Source organism: Anas acuta, chromosome 10 (genome assembly GCF_963932015.1).
Source record: "Anas acuta chromosome 10, bAnaAcu1.1, whole genome shotgun sequence".
In the NCBI taxonomy this organism is placed as follows: Eukaryota; Metazoa; Chordata; class Aves; order Anseriformes; family Anatidae; genus Anas; species Anas acuta.
Window position 1 is genome coordinate 6824941 of NC_088988.1, and position 25343 is coordinate 6850283.

General features: G+C 35.5%; 1 protein-coding gene and 1 long non-coding RNA gene across 7 annotated transcripts in view; one reads left to right on the forward strand and one right to left on the reverse strand.

Annotated features, from left to right (window-relative positions):
* ADAMTS18 (ADAM metallopeptidase with thrombospondin type 1 motif 18) overlaps positions 1-25343 on the forward strand; it is a 78620-nt gene that overhangs the window by 26718 nt on the left and 26559 nt on the right. For 3 of the 6 annotated variants that reach the window (XM_068693395.1, XM_068693399.1, XM_068693397.1), the window contains exons 4-16: positions 1424-1706; positions 4372-4571; positions 5302-5385; positions 6237-6396; positions 7085-7190; positions 10701-10838; positions 12480-12633; positions 13660-13755; positions 14694-14887; positions 20479-20651; positions 22570-22700; positions 22839-22962; positions 24176-24420. In XM_068693395.1, the coding sequence (XP_068549496.1) occupies positions 1424-1706; positions 4372-4571; positions 5302-5385; positions 6237-6396; positions 7085-7190; positions 10701-10838; positions 12480-12633; positions 13660-13755; positions 14694-14887; positions 20479-20651; positions 22570-22700; positions 22839-22962; positions 24176-24420 (2088 nt within the window). Of the gene's footprint in view, positions 1-1423; positions 1711-4371; positions 4572-5301; positions 5386-6236; positions 6397-7084; positions 7191-10700; positions 10839-12479; positions 12634-13659; positions 13756-14693; positions 14888-20478; positions 20652-22569; positions 22701-22838; positions 22963-24175; positions 24421-25343 lie in introns of those variants that run through there. The other 3 variants (XM_068693396.1, XM_068693398.1, XM_068693400.1) reach the window with 2 other exon arrangements.
* The window catches only part of LOC137861847 (uncharacterized), a 142784-nt gene continuing 121963 nt past the window's right edge, over positions 4523-25343 (reverse strand). The window contains exons 3-4 of the long non-coding RNA XR_011099887.1: positions 13876-14000; positions 4523-5824 (exon numbers count right to left, since the gene is read on the reverse strand). This is a non-coding gene — a long non-coding RNA (uncharacterized lncRNA). The remainder of the gene's footprint in view (positions 5825-13875; positions 14001-25343) is intronic.

The following is a 25343-nucleotide window of genomic DNA, read 5'->3' on the forward strand; positions in this document are numbered from 1 at the left end:
ACTATTAAAACCCAATGAAAAATGCTTATACTGGGGAGTACTGTGAAGACACTATCGATTTGGAAAGACAGAAGTGAATTTCCATGAAGAGGGCATAGTGTCTTACTGTAGACTATGGAGTACCTCCATATCTCTGATAAATCTTTTAACGGGACTTAAAGTCAATTTTAGCATTAGCTTAGAAAGCTATGAAGATTTTACATGTGGCTTTCTATTTCCACTTTCTTTACATGTTCTGTTGAGTTTTCCTTATGGGAAACAGTTCTGAAAGTGCAGAAAATTTCACAAATCCTTAAATACAGTGCTTGTATTAGTCATTAAAATTTACTCTCTTTGGAATATCCTTGGCATTCTGGATGCAGGAATTTAAGCTAAATAAAGCATCAGTTTCAGAAGGGAATATGTGATACCTGTCTAATATGTACATTTTCAAGGAATGCTTTTTGAGGAAGGAGGTGGTAGAATCATGAGCTTTGAGGACTTAAGATGTCGGATGAGATGGTTTGTAATTGACATTTGTTTGTCTGCACATATTTTTCTGAAGCATTAGAGAAATGTAGATCTCATGGGATGTCAGATTTGGCAGGAGGGTATTGGCACATGGTAGAGCTCCACTGATCCAAAACAAAAATCTGTATCTAGTATTATGTATATAATGTAACAGAATTACCTGATGAAACTTCGTGGTTTTTGACTTGGTAAAAAGGAGTGTGTATTACAACGTGTTTTACAAAACCGAGAAATGAAATAAAATCATAATTGATTAATGAGCTGCATGGAAATACTTCCTCAGTGCCACCCGCATTTCTCTGGCCCTGATCCTGGAAACACTTCATCACATGTGCAGTTTTATGCATAGATACTATGTGAAAAATACAGCATACTTTTCCCATACTCACTTCTGTCTTTTAGGGATCCAAAAAGGAAGATAATTAAGATACTTGATTTCACTGTTCAGTTTTCATTTGTATGAGGGGCAAAAAATATAAACTGCTTTATGTTGATTAGATTGCTGGAACTTGATTACTGAATGATGATACTAAAATTTTTAGATGCTTTAACTTCGCACAGCTGTACCATAATGTGCTTAGGTTTCTACTTAGAGTAACCTTATGTCTGGATTATTATTGCTTACAAAATCAGTCACAACACTGTGTGAAGGTGCTATGCTAATGCGGTGGGGTACAGCATGCTTTTTCTCTGTGTTACCAAACATAACACCTGGTCGTCTTCAAAGTGCAACAATGTATATGTAATTGGGAAGACTATCTAGATTAAATCTTGAGTAAATGTATTTTAAAGGAGTACATTTCAGTTTGTCTAGAGGCTTTGGATGGAGATCACTTTAAGAGCTAGCATGTTCCAGCTGTGAACTTCGACAGTCTTTCCTCTAATTTCTGATTTTTTTTTATTTTTTTTTTAGTCGGGTTTGATAAGGACACAGAAGATAGAGTTCCTTATATCTCCGTTACCTCAGCAGCTAGCACAGGAGCACAACTACACATCACCTGCTGGACACCATCCTCATGTATTATATAAACGAACAGCAGAAGAGAAGGTGCACCGGTACACAGTAGAGTCCAATCCCAAATACTTTTCTCTTGGTCATCACAGAACCCACACTTCCCACAAGTATCATGCTCAAGTGAATGGTTACCACCCTGGAAGGTTTCAAAAGCAACATTTTTGTGGACGTCGCAAGAAATGTATGTAAGGAAACTTTCTCTCCTTGTTTGAGATAGTGCCTCTTAGAGACTGTATGGTGATACTTAGGTGCAGTTCATAGTCACCTATGTGATGGAGACATAATAATTAAGGATAGTATGGCTATAAAGGGAAATAGATATGGGAAATATGATTCTTTAAATTGATGTCATCGTTGTTTTTTTTTTTTATTAAGCCATCAGATCACTGTTTAGTTCTCATTTACTTTACCTACATTAAAAGATCCCTTATCTGATTTTTTTGACATCGCCATAGTTTTTGATAAGCCTTTCTGTTTTAGATCACTGCTTTTGCACAGTTAGGGATGCCAAGTCCCTAAACTGTTCTCTGTTCTCTGTTAGTCTGGGGAAATAGAATTAATTAGGCTTGAAGGTGGAGGAGAAGCCTTCCAAATCACTACTTTCTAAGAGGACAGAGCATAAATCTTTCAGAGCTCACCATCTGATAATGAAAGTTTCAGCAACTGAGATTTTCAAAAAAAAAAAAACCACATAAATTGTTTAAATAAAATTTTGGAGCCACCTCCTAAAAAACATATTGGAGCATAGTATCCTGCCAAGATCTATTCTGACTCCTTCATTTGACCTTCAAATTTCTGAACATTTTAGAGCCCCCTTGGACCCTATATCTGTACTTACAGTCTTCAGTTGATTCTCTTTGTAAACTGATCTGCTTCTAAGTTGAGTTACTTAAGGAGGGTCTCCAGGATTGCACACAGTATTGAAAATATTGTCAGTCTAGTTACATTCTTCCAACTTGCTTGTGTTGTGAGAAAATGAGCAGGTTCCTTTTCCAATAGGCATGTAGAGAAGACAGAGAAAAATAGAAAGGAAGGAACGAGAAAGGAGGTAGTGGAAAAGATGGCTGAGGCTGAGGCCTATCTGAAGCCAGATAACTGCTTTTTAAAAAGTGACTGCTTCTTCAAAAATCCTTCTCCTCACTGATTTGAAAGCTAGACCTCAAATGCCAGATGCAGAAGTCTGTGATTCCAACTGTAAATATTTGCATTCTGATGCAGGTCAAAGCTACCTCATTACATACTCCCTCCTGCTCCTGTCTGTTTTTCCTGATGCCTGCTTCAAAGCAAACAAAATGGTTCTAAGTTAGCTATTCTGCTCTGCAGTATTTAATTTTATTTACATTGTCCACTGTGGTCTTATTCCTTATTTGCTGTACCCCCCATGACTACTTGTCCAAATTCAGAATTATTCATGTCTTTAGCTTTTACATAATGCTGGTCCCTGTAATAAATGAACACATTTTGGTTATTGCATTTTCATACTGCTGCATAGTTTTTATAAGTAGCAGTGAAGATAATCCAAGAACAAAACTCCACTGCTTGAGGGTCAGTCTACAGGACATGTAAATATAAGCACCATTTTTTATGAGTCAAGTGCCTTGAAGTTATATTGCTTTCAAAACATGGAAACTGATGTGCCCTAAACTGAGTGCTTTACTCTTGGGTGAGGCATGTCTTCATGTCTTGACGTGCTTCCAGAAGAGGAGTTCTCTGAACTTGTAAAGGATAATTTTTTGTAATGAGTGGTGTTTTCAAATCTTACTAATACAGTCACTTGCAATGTTAAATAGAGTTCAGTGTGACTTAATTCTTGAAAGCAGATTTCTGTTGTCCATTCTGTGGTATTCCTGATTTTCCAGCTTGAGATGCTTGGAAGTTGCTCTGTCATTGGACTAACTTTCTGATGAGGCACAGGCAAGATTTTTTGAATTACCTGAGGCTCCTTCACTTGCCTCATGTTACATCCCATGTCAAACAAACAAACAAACAAATAAACTGTACTGTCATCCAAATGGTTAGCATGGCCTTAAAAAGTGGCCTTTGAGTTAATTCTTAGTGCTAAAGCAGTGTAGCTTTAGGTGAAAGAAGCAATGAGCAATTGGAGAGTTATAGGATGTAGAATATAGATTTCCTTTCCCGTTTCGGTCTCTCTGAAGAAATGGATTGGAAACCATTCCATGACTTTGACATTGACCAAGCTATACAAGCACAGAGGGAAAAAGTGCACCCCAACATTAGTGTGTGCAGGCTGGATGCACATATCCTGTTGTCAAGCCTTGATTGCTGTTTCCTGACATTTACCTATGCTAAATAAATACATTCCCAGCAGGAGCAATGTCAGTTGCAAATTTGCCACTGAATAGAACTTGTGGTGTGTCTCCTTTCTGGACACTTATGGTATATCTCCTTTCTGGTGGTGGACGTCTGTTGTGGAAAGGATTTTTTTTCAACTGCTATGTAAGTAGCATATGCCAAACACTTCTAGATGTTATCAAAAGGACAGGACATATGTAGGTATTCTGTTAAAAATTCTTTTTTTTTTTTTTTTTTTTTTTTGCCACAGATGCTACCAATTTATTAGATTAATTCTTTATTTTGAACTGCTTACAGAATACATGTTTTTTCTCCTATTTCCATCTCCCCCTATAGCCATCCTACCCTGAAGAATTAATCTTTTTTTTTTTTTTTTTTTGTTTAATAAATATGCAAGAACTTCCTACTCATAAGTATTAAATAATGTGCTGTAAAAACAATATGGCTCTAAACCTGTGTTACTTCCGTATCTGATGAAACCGATCATGGGTGATCTGAATCCTTCCCCAAACTGAGTTTTATTTCTTTTTTAGATGCACCTAAGCCACCCACAGAAGAGACATACATTCGCTCAGATGAATATGGGACTTCTGCTAGGTTCAAAAGGTCACCTGCTAAAATTCAGAAAAATGGAAGTCTAAATGTTGAAACCCTTGTTGTGGCAGATAAAAAAATGTTAGAGAAACATGGCAAGGAAAATGTAACAACATACATTTTAACAGTTATGAATATGGTAAGATCTGATGTAATTAAAGTATGTTTTCCCTGTGAAATATTGTTATGTCAGAGTATCTTTCATTAGACAAATGGTGATACCAGAAAGGGCAGGCACAACATAGACAAGCTCTTCTTCAAGTCTCATATAATGTGTTACTTAGGCCAAAAAACTATTTATAATGATTTTTTTTTTTGGATTATCACAGCTCTGACAACACTACTGTAGGGTAAAAAAAATATAAATGTTTGGAGAATATTTACAAATGTTAAATTTTAAAATATATCTTGTATAGTACAAAGAAATCATGTATGCTGAAACTGAAACTTTTATTTAGTTTCACGAGTCTTAATCTGTTTAGTCTGATGTCACTCCTTGAAACAAAAAATTGAGAAAGCAAATTTATTTTGAGAAAAATAATATAACTATAAATACATTTTCCTTTGTGGCCTTGTTCTCCTTTAATTTTTTCTTCAAAACTTGAACTGTGACACTGATTACACTTGATCTAAGAGAACAAGGACAGAACAAAGCCCATTGAAATCAAGTTTTCAAGTGTTTTGAATAAGTGGAGTGGTTTGGGGCATAATTCTGGGTTAAGCTCTTTTGGATTAATCCTAAAAGATATATAATTCCATTAACTTGTATTGAAAAATGAAGGTGAATGTGATAACTCAATACATATGTCTATTTAAAAACTATTTTTTAATACATGTAGATAATATTTCATTTTCAATAATCACTACAGGTTTCCAGTTTGTTTAAAGATGGAACAATTGGAAGTGACATAAACATCATTGTTGTGAGTCTTCTTCTTTTGGAACAAGAGCCTGTAAGTTGTATCAGAATTTTTGTGGTGTGTACTTCATTTGATACTGTTCACAGGGAACACTGGATGTTCCTCTGTTATGTACATGAACTTTCATTAGAAGTCGTTGTCATTCTTATGACATAAAGTGTGAGAAGAAGATTGAAATCACAAAAAGCTCAAAAATTCTTTTCTAGATGTCACTGCTTTTCCTTTTTTTCTTTTGATACTAAAACCTTCATTTTCATATAAATGTTCTTTAGAAACTTTGAAATGCATCCAATAAGATAAAACAACAGTTTCCAACATTTTATTGGAGAAGTCTGGAATGAGAAATCTACTTGTAGGTTTTGAAGTAGGCTCTCCAGTGGGATGAACAGAAGAGAGAAAGAGACAAAAGATCCAAACTGTAGACAGCATGTAACAGAAGGTGGAAATGGAGCTGATTCTTTTGGCAATGGTTCTGAAAGAAAAGAAGAAAAAATCTTTCCTGATGAGGAAAACTTTTGATGGGTTAATTTACTTGGATAATATTTTTCCTTCACCAAAATCTCCAAAAATTTTAATCACAAGGTTAAAAATATTTTGGTATTCAGTTTTATCAGGAATCAAATCTCTATTTATTGTATTTCAACTGCTGACTTTGAAAATATCTGTGTCTGGTGAATGCTTCAGTTTTATTTTATAATTCTAATAGATTAATTCATCAACTGAATTGGTCATCACAAATAGTAAATACAGGATTGCATAAGTTCACATAGAAAAAATGCAAACAAAAATAATTCTCTTTTCCCTAACCAACTCTTCTTCCTTCAAGCACCTTTCTCAAGTTTTGATGAAAGCACCTTCTTTCTGTGTCTGTGAAATACCTACAGGGTGGATTACTGATTAACCACCATGCAGACCAGTCACTGAACAGCTTTTGTCAATGGCAATCTGCTCTGGTTGGGAAGAATGGAAAGCGCCATGACCATGCCATCTTGCTTACGGGTTTTGATATCTGCTCTTGGAAAAACGAGCCTTGTGATACTTTAGGTATGATAAAAAAACAGTTTCTCAAACAGAGTTCTGAGAAACTCGTGGATGCAGCATCTCGATTCACAGAGACTGAAATGTTTTCAAATAACTTTTAAAATTTGTTTATTTAATAACTTAAATTTGTTTAAAAAACAAATAACAAAGGCCAATTTATAATGTTAAACTTCTTGAACAGGAAAGAGCTGTATTATTATTACATATATTTCTTTGAGTTACCTAGAAGAAAAAGAATATTTCCAGAATATTCCCAGCAAAAGTGGACAGATAAGCTGTCTGAAAACATCCTTCTGGATTGTCACCTCTTCAAGGAATATTTGAGATTTTGAAATAATTCTGAGCCACTCTGATTTATTTTATTTTATTTTATTTTATTTTATTTTATTTTATTTTATTTTATTTTATTTTATTTTATTTTATTTTATTTTATTTTATTTAAGAATAATCTGTACCAGTAAACTGCATTTTGGAGGGTTAGGTTTGATTTGCATTAACTTCTTATATAGGAGTCCCTTTATTGTCAAATAAAAGTCTGCTTTAATTCTTAGATGATAAAACTGATGAAGTAGATAGCCATCTTGCATCTTCATGCAACACAGTAGGAGCAGCTTATTAGGAACAGTGTAGATGATGTATGTACTTAGCATTCTGTAGAGGAACAACCTCTTCTACCATTTCCTTCTTTCAGGATTTGCACCTATCAGTGGTATGTGCAGCAAATATCGTAGTTGCACCATTAACGAAGATACAGGCCTTGGACTGGCTTTTACAATTGCTCATGAATCTGGACACAAGTAAGTTATTTTTCACGAGTCTTACCTACTCCTTCTATAAATAAATGTGTAAGTGAATGGAAACACAGCATCAATTAATATAAATCAGCTAGCCATGAATCACAGAGAGCAATTATTAGAATATAGACAGCATCTATAGACACCCATGGAGCTTGTATTGTATTTTTATTTTTCGATGTATTGGTTATGAACAACCTGTGTGGCAGTTTTAGCCTTTCTGTAGATACATCCATTGGATTTCCATTTGATTTCTATGGTAATAAGAGTGTCATTTTCCTAACTTCTGTCTCTCAGGCACAATTGGTAGTCTTCTGTGGAGCTTCAGCTATTCTCTGAATTTTTGAATTAAGATCTAAAGAAGACAAATAGCTTTTACTGTCCTATTTTCTCCAGATACCTTTTAATTCCTTTTCACAACTTTTTACATGTTTTTGACTTTCACTTCCAGCATAACTCAAGTTGGATTCTAACTAACCGCTGGTGGTATAGAAATATATCTTCTCAATGTGGAACAAACCTGAAATCAAGGCTTAGAGAAAACACTGACATAGGATCATTATTCTGTACAGCAACATTTGTGCGCGTAATATCCTTCAAAAGCAGCGCAACTATATTCTGCTGTTTGCTCAAGGCATGAATCCTTCTGATTCTGCATGACTGAATCAGGACTATTTAATTTTCATTGTACGGATGCACTCTACAGTATATACTATGACCTAATGTCTACATGAGTGACCCTTTCACAGGTCTGAAGGGAAACAAGGAATTAAAGAATAATCCAGCTACTTGTGAAGCCCATGGGAACTGAGCCAATGCTTTCAGTGGGACCAAATATGTAAAATGTATATGGCTTCATCCTCATGGCACACTAATGCAGTTTCACTGAGCTCAGTAGAATTTTAATGCCCTTCGATCAGTATGAGGGAGAGAATCAGGCTCAAAGCTTATTTTTCAAGAATTATCTCCTTTAGTAGTTTAATCTCCTTCTTGTTTGTTTTATTCACTTTTAGAGATTATACTTGGAACCTCTTAAATACTTTTTTTGGTTGGTTGTTTTTTTTTTCTCTTTTTTCACCACTGCCATTGATTCATAGAATCATAGAATATCCTGAGTTGGAAGGGACCCTTAAGGATCATCAAGTCCAACTCTTGACACCGCACAGGTCTACCCAAAAGTTCAGACCATGTGACTAAGTGCACAGTCCAATCTCTTCTTAAATTCAGACAGGCTCGGTGCAGTGACCACTTCCCTGGGGAGCCTCTTATATTATGGAGCTTCTTGGTATATTTCCATACTCCTGTCTAATGAAATGCATCTTATCTGCTAGAAAACAGCTGCCTCAGGTACAAACTCTTAGCATCTGTTCATATTCATATCCTTGAGACTACCTAATATGAAGTGTAAAATGATAGAACTTGGTCTCTGTGATACAGAGATTTGTGGAAGAAAAATGTTCTCAGAATTATTGTCTGGCAATCCTAACAATCAGCATGCAACATGCGGCTTTGGAAACGGTACATGATTCATTATGTCAAGGTGTAAGGTAATTTAGTGCAATTTTGAAAATTTAGGATCTCATCTATTGATCATCAGTGTTTATATAACAGGTTAAGAAGTGCTTTCAGGCTGTGCTCTGGTCCTGGAGAAAAAGTGGTTCCCTGTGGCAATTACTGAAGGTTCAGACCATGGTTCTTATCTGACAGGATGATGCATACAGGACATTTCCTGGAGTTTTCTTATTCCGCTCATTAAATGTCTGTTGTGTGTCTTTGAAAGTCAAGTGTCATTTCAGAGAGTTCTCTCCTGACTGTACCAACTCAGAATTTTTAGGAGAAACTTCAATTCAAATATAGGATTGGTACCGCTAACCACTTCAGTAAAATAAATGGAGTGATTTGACTGTTTTGCATTGATCTCATATTAATATGGATGCAGATAAATACAAAGTCTTGCTGTATGACTGTGACCATACTATAGGTGCTGAGGTCCACTGTGAATATATTAATCCAAGTATTTCTTATTGAGAGGGTATTGTATAGTGTATAGATCACACTGTCATCCACTGAGTAGCTTCAATTGTTACACACTTTTTATGGTTTTATTTAAGTAGTTTGTGTTTTTACCTGAAAGCTTAACGTTTCCTTTGGGAGTTCAGAGCCCATTGAGTGAGTGGGTGTTAAAACTGTGGATCTGTTGGCTGTAATGCATGTGAACAAAGTTAGTATTTTATAAAGGATTATAACATATTTGCTCAGTTGGCATTTTTTTGTCCATTTATAGAATGAGACATATATTTTAGAAAGCTTGGATCCTCAGTTGGTGGCAACACATGCAACTCTGATGAGCCTGCAATGATTTAAAATAGTAGAGGATCATGCCCAGTAAATTAGATATTCCCTGAATGTGCACACATTGCATTCATAAAGTCGCCAATGTACTACAATGTAGATGTAACAGATTTTGAAATTTCTATTCAAAACACATTGAAATCCACAGATGTCCTGTACAGTGAGTAAATATAAAGCAGTGAAATAAAGTCTGAAAATTAAATTTATTATAACCATAAGCTCCACATCATTTATCATTTTCAATGTGGCTTTTATTATTGCTTATTATTGCTTATAAACAAGAGAGATGAGAGAGCACATTGAGGAAAAATCAATCTGGGGTAATCTCTCTGCTGCAATTATCCACACAACTCATTAGTCACTTTTTTGTTTGTTTGTTTAGCCTTTTTTTTTTTTTCCTATAAGGTACTTTGCATTTTGGAGACATGAAAATAGGGCACCTGGAGTATAAATCTGATTTTGGCATTGATTGGCCCCATTTGACAAAGGCTGCAAAAACATATACCTATAGCTGTGAATTGAACTTTTCAGAATATTTCTCTTTCACCATGATTTTGCAAGAAATTCATCATCTGGTTATCTGGAGAGCAGGCTTACTATAGACAGTATAATATTCCTCCCCACCTCCCCCCACCCCCATTGCCCCTAGGAGTTCCTTCCAAGACACAGTTGACTCCAAGTAAATTCAGTTCTTGGCTTGTTATGGGATGTCCAACAAGGTGGACATATAAAGCTATAAAGTGGATATTAGATAGAATTTTTCACTGGCAATTCATGATACAACAAACAGGCACAACTTCATGAAAAAAAGACCAATGGTTGAACTGTAAAACTTCTGAAACAGTCTGTAACTCTGGTAATTAGATGGCAATGCCTTGTCATCAGTTCACATTGCAGAGCTCCTGTCCATCACCATCTTTCTTGAAAAATGACTATTTTTTTCTAATCATACAAGTGCATGATGACAGTAAAGTCTGAATGCTATTAACTGGAACTAGTTTTATCCTAATAGTCATTTGAATGGTGGTTTGTGCATATGTGTTCATCCTTTTGTGGAATTCAAACACAGAGGTGTTGACTGTAATGTGTTTCTTCTGCCACAAATTGTGTCTTGCTTCTGGTTAATGTAATTTTTCACTCTCGTGTATGATTCTTTTTCAGCTTTGGTATGATTCATGATGGAGAAGGAAATCCTTGCAGAAAAGCTGAGGGCAATATTATGTCTCCTACACTTACAGGAAACAATGGTGTGTTTTCTTGGTCTGTATGCAGCAGGCAGTATCTCAATAAATTTCTCAGGTAGGTCAGATGTTAATCTGGACCAGTGTCAGGGAATGTATCTTAGTAAATGGCCTTGAACTCTTGAACAGACATAAAAATTACATAGGTGTGAAATTTACCTCTTTTAAAATGTGCTTAAACCAGTATACTATTTGAGCCTGCACACTTGGACATCTGAGGTGTATTGGTGGTATGGTATAGAATCAGAGAGCCGTGGAATCATAAAATGGCTTGGGTTGGAAGGGTCTTTAAAGACCATCTGGTTCCAACCTCCTGCCATGGGCAGAGATGCTGCTCAGTAGATCAGGTTGCCCAGGGCCTCATCCAACCTGGTCTTGAACACCTCCAGGTATGGGCCATCCACAACTTCTCTGTGCAATATAAGTGTCTTTTTCCTGCCTCACTTCAAAACAACAAATTTCACCCTCCATGAATACCCAGTAATAACGGCTGGCATATCATTCTTTCCCAGGCATTCCTGTCAGTAGAGAATTAGCAGGAAGTGAACACAGAGAGCTGACACAGTAGTGCCGAAGTCATTGCAAAATGTAAATTAACATCAGTTGCCTTTCTCCCTAGAGTTTCTCTCTTGATCTAGCTCATGGCATGAGTAAGGACATTTTAAGTTTTTCATACACTGCTTCTGGTTAAAAAAAAATTTAAAAAGAGAAAGATGCCAGTTAACTTCTCCAGGGTGTTGGTACTACTCAGTGATGCTTTTAAAGGAGCTGCATTTTTCTGAGCTTAATGTCATCAGAATTGCAGTCCTTTCTTGCCAAATTTTCGTTTTATTTGCTGTACATGGGTAGACTATGTATCATTATGTAAAAATGTGTAAGTGGTACTAAGACCCAGATCCAGTAAGGGCATTGTAGATGTTAATTCTCTGAAGTAAGAATCGAATTCCTACATATTTCAGTTTCTTGGTTTCAAATTATTCAGTACTTGGTTTCAAATTATTATCTTAGAGCAATGGATAGGAAAGGTGACAGAGTTTTGGTGACTTTGTGTGCTCCAATGATGCAGCATATTCAGCTTACACAAGCAAAATGCAAATTGAAAAAAACTCATAAGCCCTCCAGCATGCAGTATGGTCCAACAGACTTACACTTGGAAGATCTATCTAGCATAGGGTTACCTTCCATACACATGGCTTCTCAAGCACACATAAAGGAAATAAAAAGCAGACCAAAGTGTACCTTTGGTCTTAAGCTAGACCCAGCCAACCCAAAGCACACAAGCCACAGAAGGCTTCTGTTTGTTGATCCACTTGAAGTGAATGCTGAAGTGAGACAGTGTCCATGTTGACTCTTGATTCCTGATTTTGGGAATCTATTTAAGGGAAAGAAGCAGACCAGATTACCTTGATCTTTTTACATACAAATAAAGGGAGCAAAATACTTTGGTATAATTTTTTTTCCTGTCACAACAGTCCCAAAGCCTGGAAATTCCTGCTTCCTTAAAAGTTTGCAGGTCAGGCTACCAACAAGATGTCAAGATCTTTTGGCTCCTGCAAGCATATATTCTTATCTCAGTACATGACTATAAAGCTAATTAAAAGTACTGTATACCATACTATATGTTTTTGCTGTTCTGTAGCAAATTAAAATGTTGTGATTTAAAGACCTTAGTCATAATCACTATACATTCTCATTATAGTACAGCTCAAGCTGCCTGTCTGATTGATGAACCGAAGCAAACAGGACAGTATAAATACCCTGACAAACTGCCTGGGCAGATCTATGATGCAGATACCCAGTGCAAATGGCAATTTGGAATGAAAGCGAAAGTGTGCAACCTCAGCTTTGTAAAGGTACCTATTGATATCCTTGTGGAAAGTTAAAATTATATTAGGGAACTGCAGCATTCTATAAGTAGAAGTAACACTGTTCTCCAGAGCCCGGGGCTATTTCTCTACTTTATCTTGCTTGGCAATTTGCTTTGAAGGCACTGGCCTCCTTTGAGGAATATCACCATTCCTGAGGTGTTTCAGAAGGAAATTTGTGCTTTCTGTGAGTCAGAAGGTGTGCAGTTGGATACATTAGACCCCTGAGCCCTTGCCTACTATGCTTATGGACATTAGCAGGCAGTAGAGCTTTGATCAAAACTTTCATGAGGGATGAGGGTGGTAAAAGGACTAAGCTTCTTGTGTTTTGTTTTACTCCTGTGCATTGATGTGGAAGCCTGGAAAAGATCTATAGAGTCATTTAAGAACAATAAAAATGGAACTTCTGACTCTGTGATGAAGGATTAATTTAGATTAACCCTTTATTATAGTGACTATTACAGTCCTTGCTGGCCTCCTCAGAGAAGACATTTTGTGAAATAATCCAGAGTGGTCATTCTGAAAAGTGTTGTCATTTCTTTTACTCACATTATTATTATGGAAATTTTTGATTTATTTTATATTCACCATATTTATCAGTTGATGCAAGCAGTGTTTCTTCAACAGCTAAAAAGAGATGAGAGTGAACTGCATTGGGAAAAGACTGTTTCCAGCCACCTCCCATGTTTTAGAAAATCTGTTCAGCTTTGTTGTCCCTGCAGACTTGTTTTAATTTTAGCCTTTAACATTTTAACACAATTTTTTTTAGCATAGTCTCACACTCAAAATAGTAAAAAATATGTATATGGTGAAATGGTGCATAAACATGAAGGCAATATACAGCATATGGCTGTGCTATGAATCTTAAACTCTGGATATTCTAAATGCAGAAATTTTTGTCTATATGGCTTATATGGTAGCAAAGGCATATATCATTTGTTACTTTTTCTAAACACCAAGACATAATAGGAATTATGAGTTCTATGATAAGTACTTTTTTCTTTCTCTTTTCAGGATATATGCAAATCTCTCTGGTGTCACAAAGTAGGTCACAGATGTGAGACTAAGTTCATGCCAGCAGCAGAGGGAACAGCTTGTGGTATAAGTATGGTAAGTTCTTTTAAATAGGATGTCATTCTATCTTGGTTTTAGATTGTATTGGGTTAAATACTAGCTCCCCTCAAAACCACCTTTATCCAGACCACCCCAGGTTTTGTATCATGGACTTACCTATTGCTCTGTAGAAGATTGCACTGCAATACATAGTCAGGACTTGTCCTCACAGTGGTGTCTATTTGATTGTAGGTAGTGATGCCTCTCCCGTCGAGCTATAGAATAAGATACATCTAGAAAATCTAAATCAACAAAAAAAATAATCCATTAATTATAACAGGAATTAGATCAAGACTTCAAATTCCATTTTGATATAAATATTTCTTAAGCCATAATACTTGGTGTAGAAACTAAGGCCATCATGCGTATTATCATTAATGATCATTACTAGAACATGGCTATTTGCTATAGTTGAACTCTATTTTAATAATCTATAATTACACAAAATATTTTATTTTGCTGTAATGTTTGTTTCAATAGAATATTGTTTTGATTTTCAAGTTACTGACAAATGTTCTGAAAAAGCAAAATGTTTCGCTTTTTCTCTTTGTATAATATTTCATAAGTGAATGATAAAAGGAGAGAAATTTTAGCAGAATTTTAGCAGGCTATTTTTAAATTACATGGGAGATTTTGAGGTTCTGACAAACCAAGACCATCAAATAACATGTTTTTTTGGGGAAGATAACCCAAAAAGATACTCTCCAAAAGAACAGTTTTGAAAATTTGTGCTTCAGAGATCATGAATCAGAGCTTGGACAAATTTAAGGCCACTATTTATCTATACCATCATGTTGACCAATCTCCTACTTCAGAGTCCTTGTTGTACTGTGAACTATATCATTGAGTTCATTGGGTGACCGTAGATTTCTTAGGGTAAAGCGCTAGAGCTTTTAAATGTCCATTCTTTTTTTCTTTTCTTTTGCACCTACTAGGTACCACTAACTCTGATGGGATATTTTTTGGCATTCTTTTGGCAGTGGTGTCGAAGAGGACAGTGTGTCAAATATGGTGATCATGGACCCAAGCCTGTAAATGGTGAATGGTCTGCCTGGTCTGAGTGGTCACAGTGCACTCGGACTTGCGGAGGTGGGATCACATATCAAGAAAGACACTGCAACAATCCAAAGTAAGACATAGATATGAAAAAGGTATTATTTTTATGCTATTTATGTTATTAAAACAAAACAAATAGAGTCCATTTCTGTAGGGAAATGATATGTGTGTAATGCTTCTTAGACCATTCTTTCATGTCCATTATGACCAGTCAGTATCTAAAGAACAGAAATATGTTCTGTCCACTAGAAGAAAGTAGTGGCTGTCAAAAGACTGCTAGAACACTGTAACATCTATCCACTCTGAATTTTTGAATTTATTTTGTAACACTGCAGTTTATCTAACACCTGCTGCAGTAAAGAAATGCCACACAGACATATTCACACCTAATAATTTAACTGTAATTTAAGGCTTCTGATGAGATCATACTGTCCAGAATAATAAACCAAAGACATTTAAAGTCAGTATCAAAATGGTTCTAGATTTATGACTTTGTATGTCTGTCATATTCTTGTATTCTTTTATGTTTCACAAGTCAGAATAAAGTTGCTGAACTATGGTATTGTATGCTAACTCATAAGACATTTCTAGCATGTTCCTCTAGTGAACGTCTTATCACTGTACATGCTACTATTCCTTCCAATACTATTTCATAGTAGAAGTAAAATGTTATCAGGCCAGAATCTTTTCTAACTTAGTAGAAAAAAATGATGTCACTGTTTTATTTCATACAAAACTTTAACAGGCATATACACATGTATTCTTCATTGCACACAATAAAAACAGCACTTAAACTGCAGTAATAAAGAATAGAGAAAATATGACACAGTTTATATGAGCCTGTAAAGAAGCCTCACACCTATTGCACAGTGCTCCAGTAGTAATATCCATGCTTCATATACTATGTTATAGGAAAACTCAAGTTAGTTAAAATAGTCTTTATTATCCTTCATCAGTCAGTCTTTGCAGATCCATAGCAGGGCATTCTCAACCTTTTCTGTTGTCTCTCTGTGGTTTTTGATAACAAAATTGCTTGGATAGTTTCATTTTTTAATGAAAAATCGTTAGCACGAGAGTAGAGATTCTCAATTATGTGTCATATATATATATTCTGGTTTTCTTATGTTGGTCTCTGTTTTTCCTGCTGAATTTGCATGTATGTACCTTGTTCTTTGCATTGATTTATAAGCCTTCTCTTGCTCTCCATGCAAGACAGAAGAATGCCCACTAGTTGGAATGTTTCGGTTTGGCTTACAATAATAACTAATAATGATTTCAAATTATGTTAACACAAAAGCTCTTTAACTTGCAATGTGTCTGTTACTGTAGCATATATTTAAAACTTGTACCCAGAGTGATCTATCTGTTCTAATTTCAGTAAGACCTGATGTAAGACTTGATGTAACCATGTAAGGCTTGATACCAGAACTGTACTGTCTCTCTAAAAAAATTAAATTTTATTACATTAGTAATAATCCAGTTAGAGCAAGAAGAATATACTATAAATCTCTCTCAGAGTTAGAGTGATGAAATTACAGACTATAAACAAGCCATCTACACATCAATATACAACAGTGAATGGATATCCAGGTAACTGTATTTCACATCACAGCACTTTTATATAAAAGTGGAATCCTATCCATTTTCAATGTTAAACCACATGGAAAGATTTATAACCTACTGACTGTTCATTGTTCACTTCTAAAACTACACATAAACAAAGCATAATGATTCCTTTCTTTCTGAACTTCTGAAATATATTTCAGATGTTTAGATATCTCAATATATATATGCGTATTATTTCATATGTAAGATATTTATGTCAGTTTTCCTAATCCAGGTTTGTGTAGGAGCTAATGTTTTTGTTCATAAATCTGACAGAAGATTTTGGATAGCAAAATTCTGAGAACGACAATAAATAATACGTATTTCTACAAGAGATTATGATAGGGGCTGTGGATCTCTGAAGAACTGACTGGACTTTCTTACAGGAGAATTGGGGGGGATTTCTAGGTTTCTCATGATGTTAATGGTGACACGCCTTATTTAAGAGCTTAGACAGGTAATACAGCTAATACAGCTTCAGACTGCTGCTTATGAAATACTTATTATCTGTGTTAGCATGGGAAATTCCCCTCTTGAAAATGATATCCAAACAATTCAATTCCCTTTCTCTTGATACTAATAAGTTGGACGTCGTGACCACACCCAAACAGCTCTGGATACGGCTCCTGAATTACCATCTCAGTTATGTACAAATTCATAATAGCAGACACCTATGGAGGTCATCTGTAGAACACAGGGTTATGACAATTTGCTAAAATAATTATGTGTCTATAAATTGTCCCAGTGTAATTTCATGGATCTGGTTTTCATAAATCACAACATTTTACAACTGGGGTACTTTTCCAAGATAGAAATAGATTACATAATTTAATAGTTTAGCTGGGAAAGAACCTGAAGAGCACCCAAGAGATTTGAATTAATACCTAAGTTGTATCTGTGGGACTGCATCCTACCCACTTCACAATAGCACATTGTTCAGTAGAAGCAGAAGTAGAATGGAGTTTTAGCATGTATATAAACAAAAGACTAAATCAATAAAATGTCTTCAACATCTCTTTTTTAATCTTTTCTGTACAATAGCTGTGAGTAAAGACAATGCAGATGTAAGCCCGTGTAAAATTATGATGCCATTGAAAGCATTAATAAAAAGGAAGATTGTGAAAGATCTTTTGAATTCATGCAGAAAACAATTGTCTAGCTTTGTGATATTGTCATAATATGGTCATAATATGAGCAGAAATGTCCTCACTTCAATTTAAATGATTACAAAACATGAAAAAATAGGAGTCCAGAAATTTCAGTCTCATTCCCTTTATAATGCATGAAATATTTTCCTTATTTTCCTTAATTATTTTTTTTTCAGGATTTTACACTCTCTGTTACATTCCAGTGAATAGCCATTTTAGTTTCTTTCGTTGATCTTTAAGTGCATTCCATTAAGGGTACTGTAGAATTTATTTACGCTACACGTGTAGCATTTTAATATTTGAGTCTTATATGAAGTTGGCAGCTTTGTACTTATACTCCTTTTACAATTCATTCTTTGGAGACTGTGCTGGGCTTTCTCAACAGCATTTATTCCATTTATTCATGCAGGGATCTTTACCAGTACGTGCCAAAGTTGGGAAGGTACACCTATGAAAGTTTATGCTGTATCTGCATTAGGTGTACTATACTACTATAAAAATATTGGAATACCTTTTTTTTTTTTCACATCTGAGCATGGTTATACTCAAAGAGCTGTTAGTCTGAAGCCAAAAGCTGTTGGTATAAACATCACAACAAAAGCGTGACTTTATCAGTGTCAATAAGAGTCCTTTTATCTGAAATTTGGTTTTGTAGTCCTACATCTATTTTCCTGTGAATTACTCAGCTGACATCTGGTTGGTAAAAAATGAAGGTGGAGATGTTTCCATCAATTCTCTGGCCAATGGCTTCAGTAATGGGAATGTACTGTAATATTAAAATGCTGGAACAGAGTTGAGAAACAGAATGCCTCTTTCAGTGCTCCCCTAGTTCGGTGGAATTTTATACCATCCTTAAATACAAGCCTGTGGCTAGAAATCACGATTTAGCCATAAATAATTCAATTATATTGCTTATTTGGTGGCATGTACTTGGAAGGAGGTTGCTTCTTTTCCTTCCACTAAAGCAGATTTGTTCACTGGGGTTGAAGGAATTCAGAAATCATACATGTGCTGAAGCTGTAAAGAAAGACTGTAGAGAATTGAGTAAGGACCCAACACTTGGCTGCCGAAACTCCAGGCTCCCCCCAGCTGCACAAATAACTGACTTCACTGATAATTCATATCCTCCCTGCCCTTCAAAGACTGAATTGCCACCAGCTAGTATGGAAAATCCGACTCTTTTTAAGAGCTTTGCTGCTGTACCCAGTGTCAGTGTAGTTGACCTCAAGTAGATGACCTCAAGAAAGGTCAATGGAAGTGCTTTTTCCACAACACATTTCTCTGGTGCTTTAGCCCAGTTTTAAACGGCACAGCAGAGGGTTTACGCCTCTTCCTTGGAGAAACTATTTTGTAGCCCAGAATTCTGGAGAAGCCAGGTATTGTGAGGTATTGTGTACATTTGAAGCTGATTTAAAACATGAAGACCAAGCTCCGGCTTAGTTAGTGGGTTAGATGTGTGGGAATTAAAATTTACAATACGGAATAGTGTAAAAATAAAATGTATGTGGTTTTTCTCACCCATGTTGCACCAAGCTTTCTCCATATTACTTCCCAGACAGATGCATGTTAAAAGTTGCATGAGATACTTGATACAGGGTTACAGCATACTGTTTGAAGCTTTAAACAAACAAATGTGATTACACTTGTTACAACTGTATCTTTTATACTAGCTATATAGTTAACTATAAATAATATATATTTAAATTTAATGGTATTTTACATTTAAATATATCTTAAATAATGATTATTATTAAATAAGTAATAACTTGACTAAAATAATATTTTTATTACCTGATATATTTTATTTTCATTTTTGTCTGTAGTATGTGTGTAACATTGTTATGCCATCCACTGAAAGATCTTGTTTCCCAAGCATGTATGTTCCCCAATTTTTAAAAAATCATAATATAAATGTATGCAGCTGCAGAATTCTCGCTTTTTTTTTCTCTTTTCTTTTTTTTTTTTTTTTTTTTTTTCACTCGATGCAACAAATAGCATAATATCACAAACAGATATCACACAGTTCTTAGAGTTTGGGGTTTTAAAGACTTGGCTCAGTACTTGCAGAAGTATATCTGAGTATTGTGGAACTGCAAAAATAACATAAGTGGATTTTTAGGAGATCCATAAGGAATAAGGAAGTGAGTGAATACGTATCTCATCGGTTTGCAGGGTCTCTCCGCCACTTTAAAAAGAGCAATTCTTGCATTTTAAATCAGCTTACAGTCACAGACATAGACCAAATAGTAATATATATATAATTCTGATAACATAAGATGAGTTATGCAAAGCAAAGCAACAGAATATGTTCTTTTCATTCTCTCCAAAATTAAGGGAAACACCCAAGTAAGGTTTGCTGAAGCAGTCGTGACATATTTAAAGTTGTTCATGAATGTCAATGGTATCGTAGAGCAGGGCAACTATGTGTAGTCCTGCTTCCTTTGTTTAAAAGCACACTTTTTCAAAACGATTTACAAAATAAATGAACAACCAAATGTCATTATTCATTTTGATTATGATTGACCAGTGCTATGTTATTCTTTATTAACTCTTATTGTGATGTGTAATTCTTTGCACATGTTCCTTCCTGGGTTATAACGGAGTAAAAATAGCTATATTAGCAAGACTGAAACCAGCCAATACAAAATAGCTATAAATTTTAATTAGTGAACACATGATTCACCTCTAGATGTTTGCATCTTTGCTGAGTTTGCAGTGATCCAACTAGATAATTCATGGCAACTGCTTTGCTGGGTTTTAACAACTACGAAAATTAATGGTTTGTATAAGAAATACTGATCTCCTGAGATAACACATTCTCTCATTTTCTCTGTTAATGTGCATGTAACATGTGCCAATCACATAAAAAGTAAGTGCTGCAAATGATTTTTTTTTTCTTTTTTTTTTTTAGGCCACAGTATGGTGGCAAATTCTGCCAAGGTTCCAGTCGTATTTATCAACTTTGTAATACTCAGCCATGTCCAGCAAATAGTTTGGACTTCCGTGCCCAGCAGTGTGCAGAATATAACAGCAAACCTTTCCGGGGATGGTACTACAAATGGAAGCCATACACTAAAGTGGAAGGTAATTATGCCACAGCTCTGATGGACAAAGGCCATTGCAGGAAGTATGCTACCAGCTGAAAATCATCCATATTCTTTAGGCAAATAACACCGTGATGTAAGCAAATAGAAATTGAGTTGGCTTATTTGAGATATGTTTGCTTTCCAGCATAGTTGAATCCGGCTCTTATGTGATACCACCTGTATGAACATGCAGAGTTCATTTTGGTTGTGAATTTAAACTTTTGTCCTTAGCATGACTCCCCAGCTGTTGCTAGCCCTTTCTTTTATATTACATATGTTTTAGTATAAAAACAAAACAATAGAAAACAAAAAAAAATTCCATGGATTCTTCAGCATGGGAAATGTGAGCTTCTACAGTAACACTACCAGAATCTTCCTTCCTTTGGAATGTTCTCAGATTTCAAAATGTAACAATAAATCAAACTTCTGACTTTTCTACTGGTACAGTCCCTTAAGAATTAGAAAAACAAATAATGTACAGGCATACGTTTTTTTAAAGTTATCTTTTACTAAGAGATCTTTATAAAATTCAGGTCTCAATAACTCTTGTTTGTCTTTTGTAGATTTAAAATTTATTTTTAATTTATGCACCTTAGTTTTGCAAATGGTTTGCATCAGTGTTCATTTTAATCAATTACAGCAAGCATTTGCTGCAGTTTGAAAGTCAGTTTATATATACAATTGCTGCTACTTAAAGAAAAGTCACTGGATTATATCACATTGTAGCTGCTTTGTTTACAACCTGCACAAATTTGTTTTCAATTCCATTAAGTATACACACCCCCATAACCTATTCATACCCTGATTATAATTTCTTTAAAAGATTTTGCAGACATTTCAGTTGCTATTTAGAAGTCTGTGTCCTAACAGCCATTGTGAATAGAGGAATGAGGAAATACAGTTTCGCAGCATGTAACAATGGATGCTACATTATTGGGGGAATAATACTTCATTTAACAGAAGTTAATGTAGCCTACATTGGTTTTAAGACTGTGTTTAGTAAAAGTTTAAATTAGGGTCAGAGGGCATCCTTTTCAAAAGCAAGAAATTCCCAAGTGATGCTGAAATTGAAAATGCCTGTCTTTATTCTCTTTAACTGCTTTTCAAAATATCCCCCAAGATCTATATACTGCTGAAAGTATGATCTTGTTCTCAAAACTGCTACAGATGCCTTGCCTCTGTAGAACAAGTTAAGTGCTACATGCTATTGAAAATCCAGCTGTTTATTTAAGAATAAAAGGATACCACTTTAAATCCAATTTCATGTTCCTGAAAATTTTACATTGCTTTATTTGTTGCACTATTGTATTAAAACTGTATTTCAGCAACTGTGCCAAAATCCACAATAGCATCATTGTGTTTGTCTATGTAGAATTTATCAGCCCTTTATAAGCACAATATACTATCTGTGCATAAGAATAAATTAGATTGACAGTGGTCTGGCATTTTTAAAGGAAAAGTGCTTTTGTTAGGGGAAAACCTCACCCTTGTCCTATCTTCCATCTGAACACACCATTTGAGCAATCATACCTTTTTCAAATTTTAATTAAACATTAAATACCATTATTACAATAAACTTAAAACTATGGACAAGTGGAGCTGAAGTCACAGCCACAGCAGTAAAGCTAATAAATATGCTCATTTTCACATTGGTGTTGAATTCTTACATGTAATTCTGTGAGTGTGTGGACTGTTATACCCACACGTTGTTTTAAAATGTATTTGGCTGTAATTTTGCCTATCTTGGGGTCCTAATAAGTCACTACACAATTAATCCTTGTAGCTGCCAAATGTCATGTAGGATACAAGTAGAAACAGCTGGGTACTTGGAGTTTTTTGTTCGTTCATTTTTAAACTGTGCCACAGGTCTAATACTTCCTTGTCTTTTTGTTTGTTTGTTTGTTTGTTTTCCACAGAGGAAGACAGATGTAAATTGTACTGTACAGCCGAAGACTTTGACTTTTTCTTTGCAATGTCCAGCAAAGTGAAGGACGGAACCTTGTGTTCGCCAAATAAATACGATGTTTGCATTGATGGAATTTGTGAAGTAAGATAATAATTAAGTTTCTTACAATCTTAATGTCTTTTTTTTTTTAAGCGGGCAATTGACTCCTTTATAGAAAATGCAGCTGTTACGTCAAATTCCCTTGTATCTGAGTCCTTTACTTCTGCCTTTTGGTTGCAGCAAGTAGGGTGTGATCATGGACTTGGTTCCAAAGCTGTACTGGATGCTTGTGGAGTTTGTAAAGGAGATAATTCAACATGCAAGTTCTTTAAAGGCCAGTACTTGATCCAGCACAAAGCTAATGGTAAGGAAAACTGTTCCACATGATCATCAACTCGTTGCTCTGCTGTATCCCCATGTAATATATATATGACTCCTTGCTCATTAGGGAGTGTCTAAAAGTCCAGATGTGAACTGAAAATCACAGGGAGAGTGAGAGAAGAGTTCACGTTTCTGCTGTTTCTTGGTAACAAGAAAGCTATGAACATAAGTCTTGGTTAGTTAATCTGCAGACATTCCTCTTGTTTCTTAAGCCACTTTTTCCTTTTATGTGTGAATTTCCTCTTTAAAAATATTTTAAGATTCATGCAAGTGGGTCAACAGTTCTGACTGGAAGGGGACAATAGAATATATAAAAAGTGATACACAGCATAATGCCAAACGTGACATCATTTCCACATCCATTTTTAAATTAAGTTGATGGGAAGCAGTCCAGTTGATTCAATGGATGATCCAGTCACTAGGATGTGGACTTTCCTGTAGTGGACTGTCACAGGCATATTGTGAAATCCTCTCACCTTACTCCAGTTTCTCAAGCATAAAATGGAGATAATAAATATTTCTTTACCCACAGAGGTATTTTGAGGATCCATTTATTGATGATTGTAAGACATATCAATGCTACAGTGAGGTATGCCAGGAAATCATTTAGGATATAGCAATACAGAAATACAACACTAGGAGAATAAGCTAAACTTAATGCTCTGCAAAATGAGCTGTGTTCCGTGTGTGTTGAAGGTTGTCAGTAGCATCTTATTTGACTGTAGAGTGAAGTAGGTTTCTAAATGCTCAGAGTGAAATGAGTCACAGGAAGGAGATGTAGTGATATATAGGGCTTTGTGGGAACTCTCTGCATCCCAGTGCATCTCACCTCAAAAAGCTTGCCCATGATTGAAGTGGTACCTTCCAACTACTGCAGGAAACTACAGGGAAAACATGATAAAACAGTTACAGTGAAACTACCATTAGTCCGTTCTGCATTTTTCTAAGGTAAACTTGCTTTTTCTTGTCTTCAATTGCAAAGAAAAATTCCAGGAATTGAAATACCTCTGATTTACTCTGATTACAGACTGCATCGGGGGTTAAAATCAGATTTATTTTTTTTTCCTTGTGGAAATGAAGTAACTTTGGTGGATCAGAACAGCTATCTTCAATATCTTTCAAACTGGCTGAAAAACGGTAAACCATCTCTATCCGCATGGCAATTGAAAAAATTTTGCTTACTTGTTTCATTTCAGACTACTATGCTGTGGTCACTATTCCAGCAGGAGCACGCAGTATACATCTCCATGAAATGCAAATCTCAACCAGCTATCTTGCAGTGCGCAACCTGAGTAAAAAGTATTACCTAACAGGAGACTGGACAATTGACTGGCCAGGAAAGTTCCCTTTTGCTGGAACAGTTTTTGATTATCAACGCTCTTTTAACCATCCAGAGAGTCTATATGCAGCAGGACCAACTAATGAGACGCTGGTCTTTGAAGTAAGCTTTCTTCTGTTTATTCTTCCCTTGATGTCTATTACAGAATTAGTAACGACAGCTTTACCTCTGTGCTGTAGCTCTCAGAGAGATTAAAGAATAGCATTGAGTCACGATAGTATTCAGACTTAATTGTGTAGTCATGCTAGATTGAAAGGCCTTTCAACAGTTCATCAAGGTTTGAAGTTTATTAAATGTCACAAATTCAGTAAAAAGAAAGGTGTGTAAAACACACCATATAGCATTATTTCTCAGTTGCTGCACAATGGTAGTAGAGATTATGAGCACATCCCACAAGTACTGTACAGTAAAATTCAGAGATGTAAAAAATAAATTTAACAGTATGGATAGGGTTAAGGTAAGAGCTTCAAATAATGCTTTAGAAAACGCAGGCACAAGTAGCCCTTTTTACATCTACTTTGGGACACAGGTGATCTAAGTACCATACCTTACGCTCCTGTGTAATTTCTGTTGATTCCGTTTTATTGGTGATAGTGTCTAGAATAAGGAATTTCATATATGTTTACCTCCCAGTCAACTTTGTTCCACTTACTCTGTCTGCCAGATATCCTGTGTTGAAACTAGATTTAGAAGAAAGTAAATTTGGTGCTTCTATGGTTTGTTTCAGTGTTACATTTTTGAAACTGGTCAAAACTGGTCTTTTTTTCTAAGAAAAATCTCTTTCTGCATTGGGTTGCTTGTCTTTTAAAGTGCATCAGAACATCTGAGTGTCAATTTCTGGCTAAATCACCTAAGTCTTTACTCACTGTTAGCTATATCAGTTTGCCTCCTTTGTTAGAAAGCACCAGCAAATCCATGGATTTTTAACGTGTCTGTTACATCTGTTTTGATGAACTCTTCCTTGTGAGAAGGAAGGAGCCATCCCCAGAAGGGATTCAATTCCTTCCCACATCTTCCCACAGTAC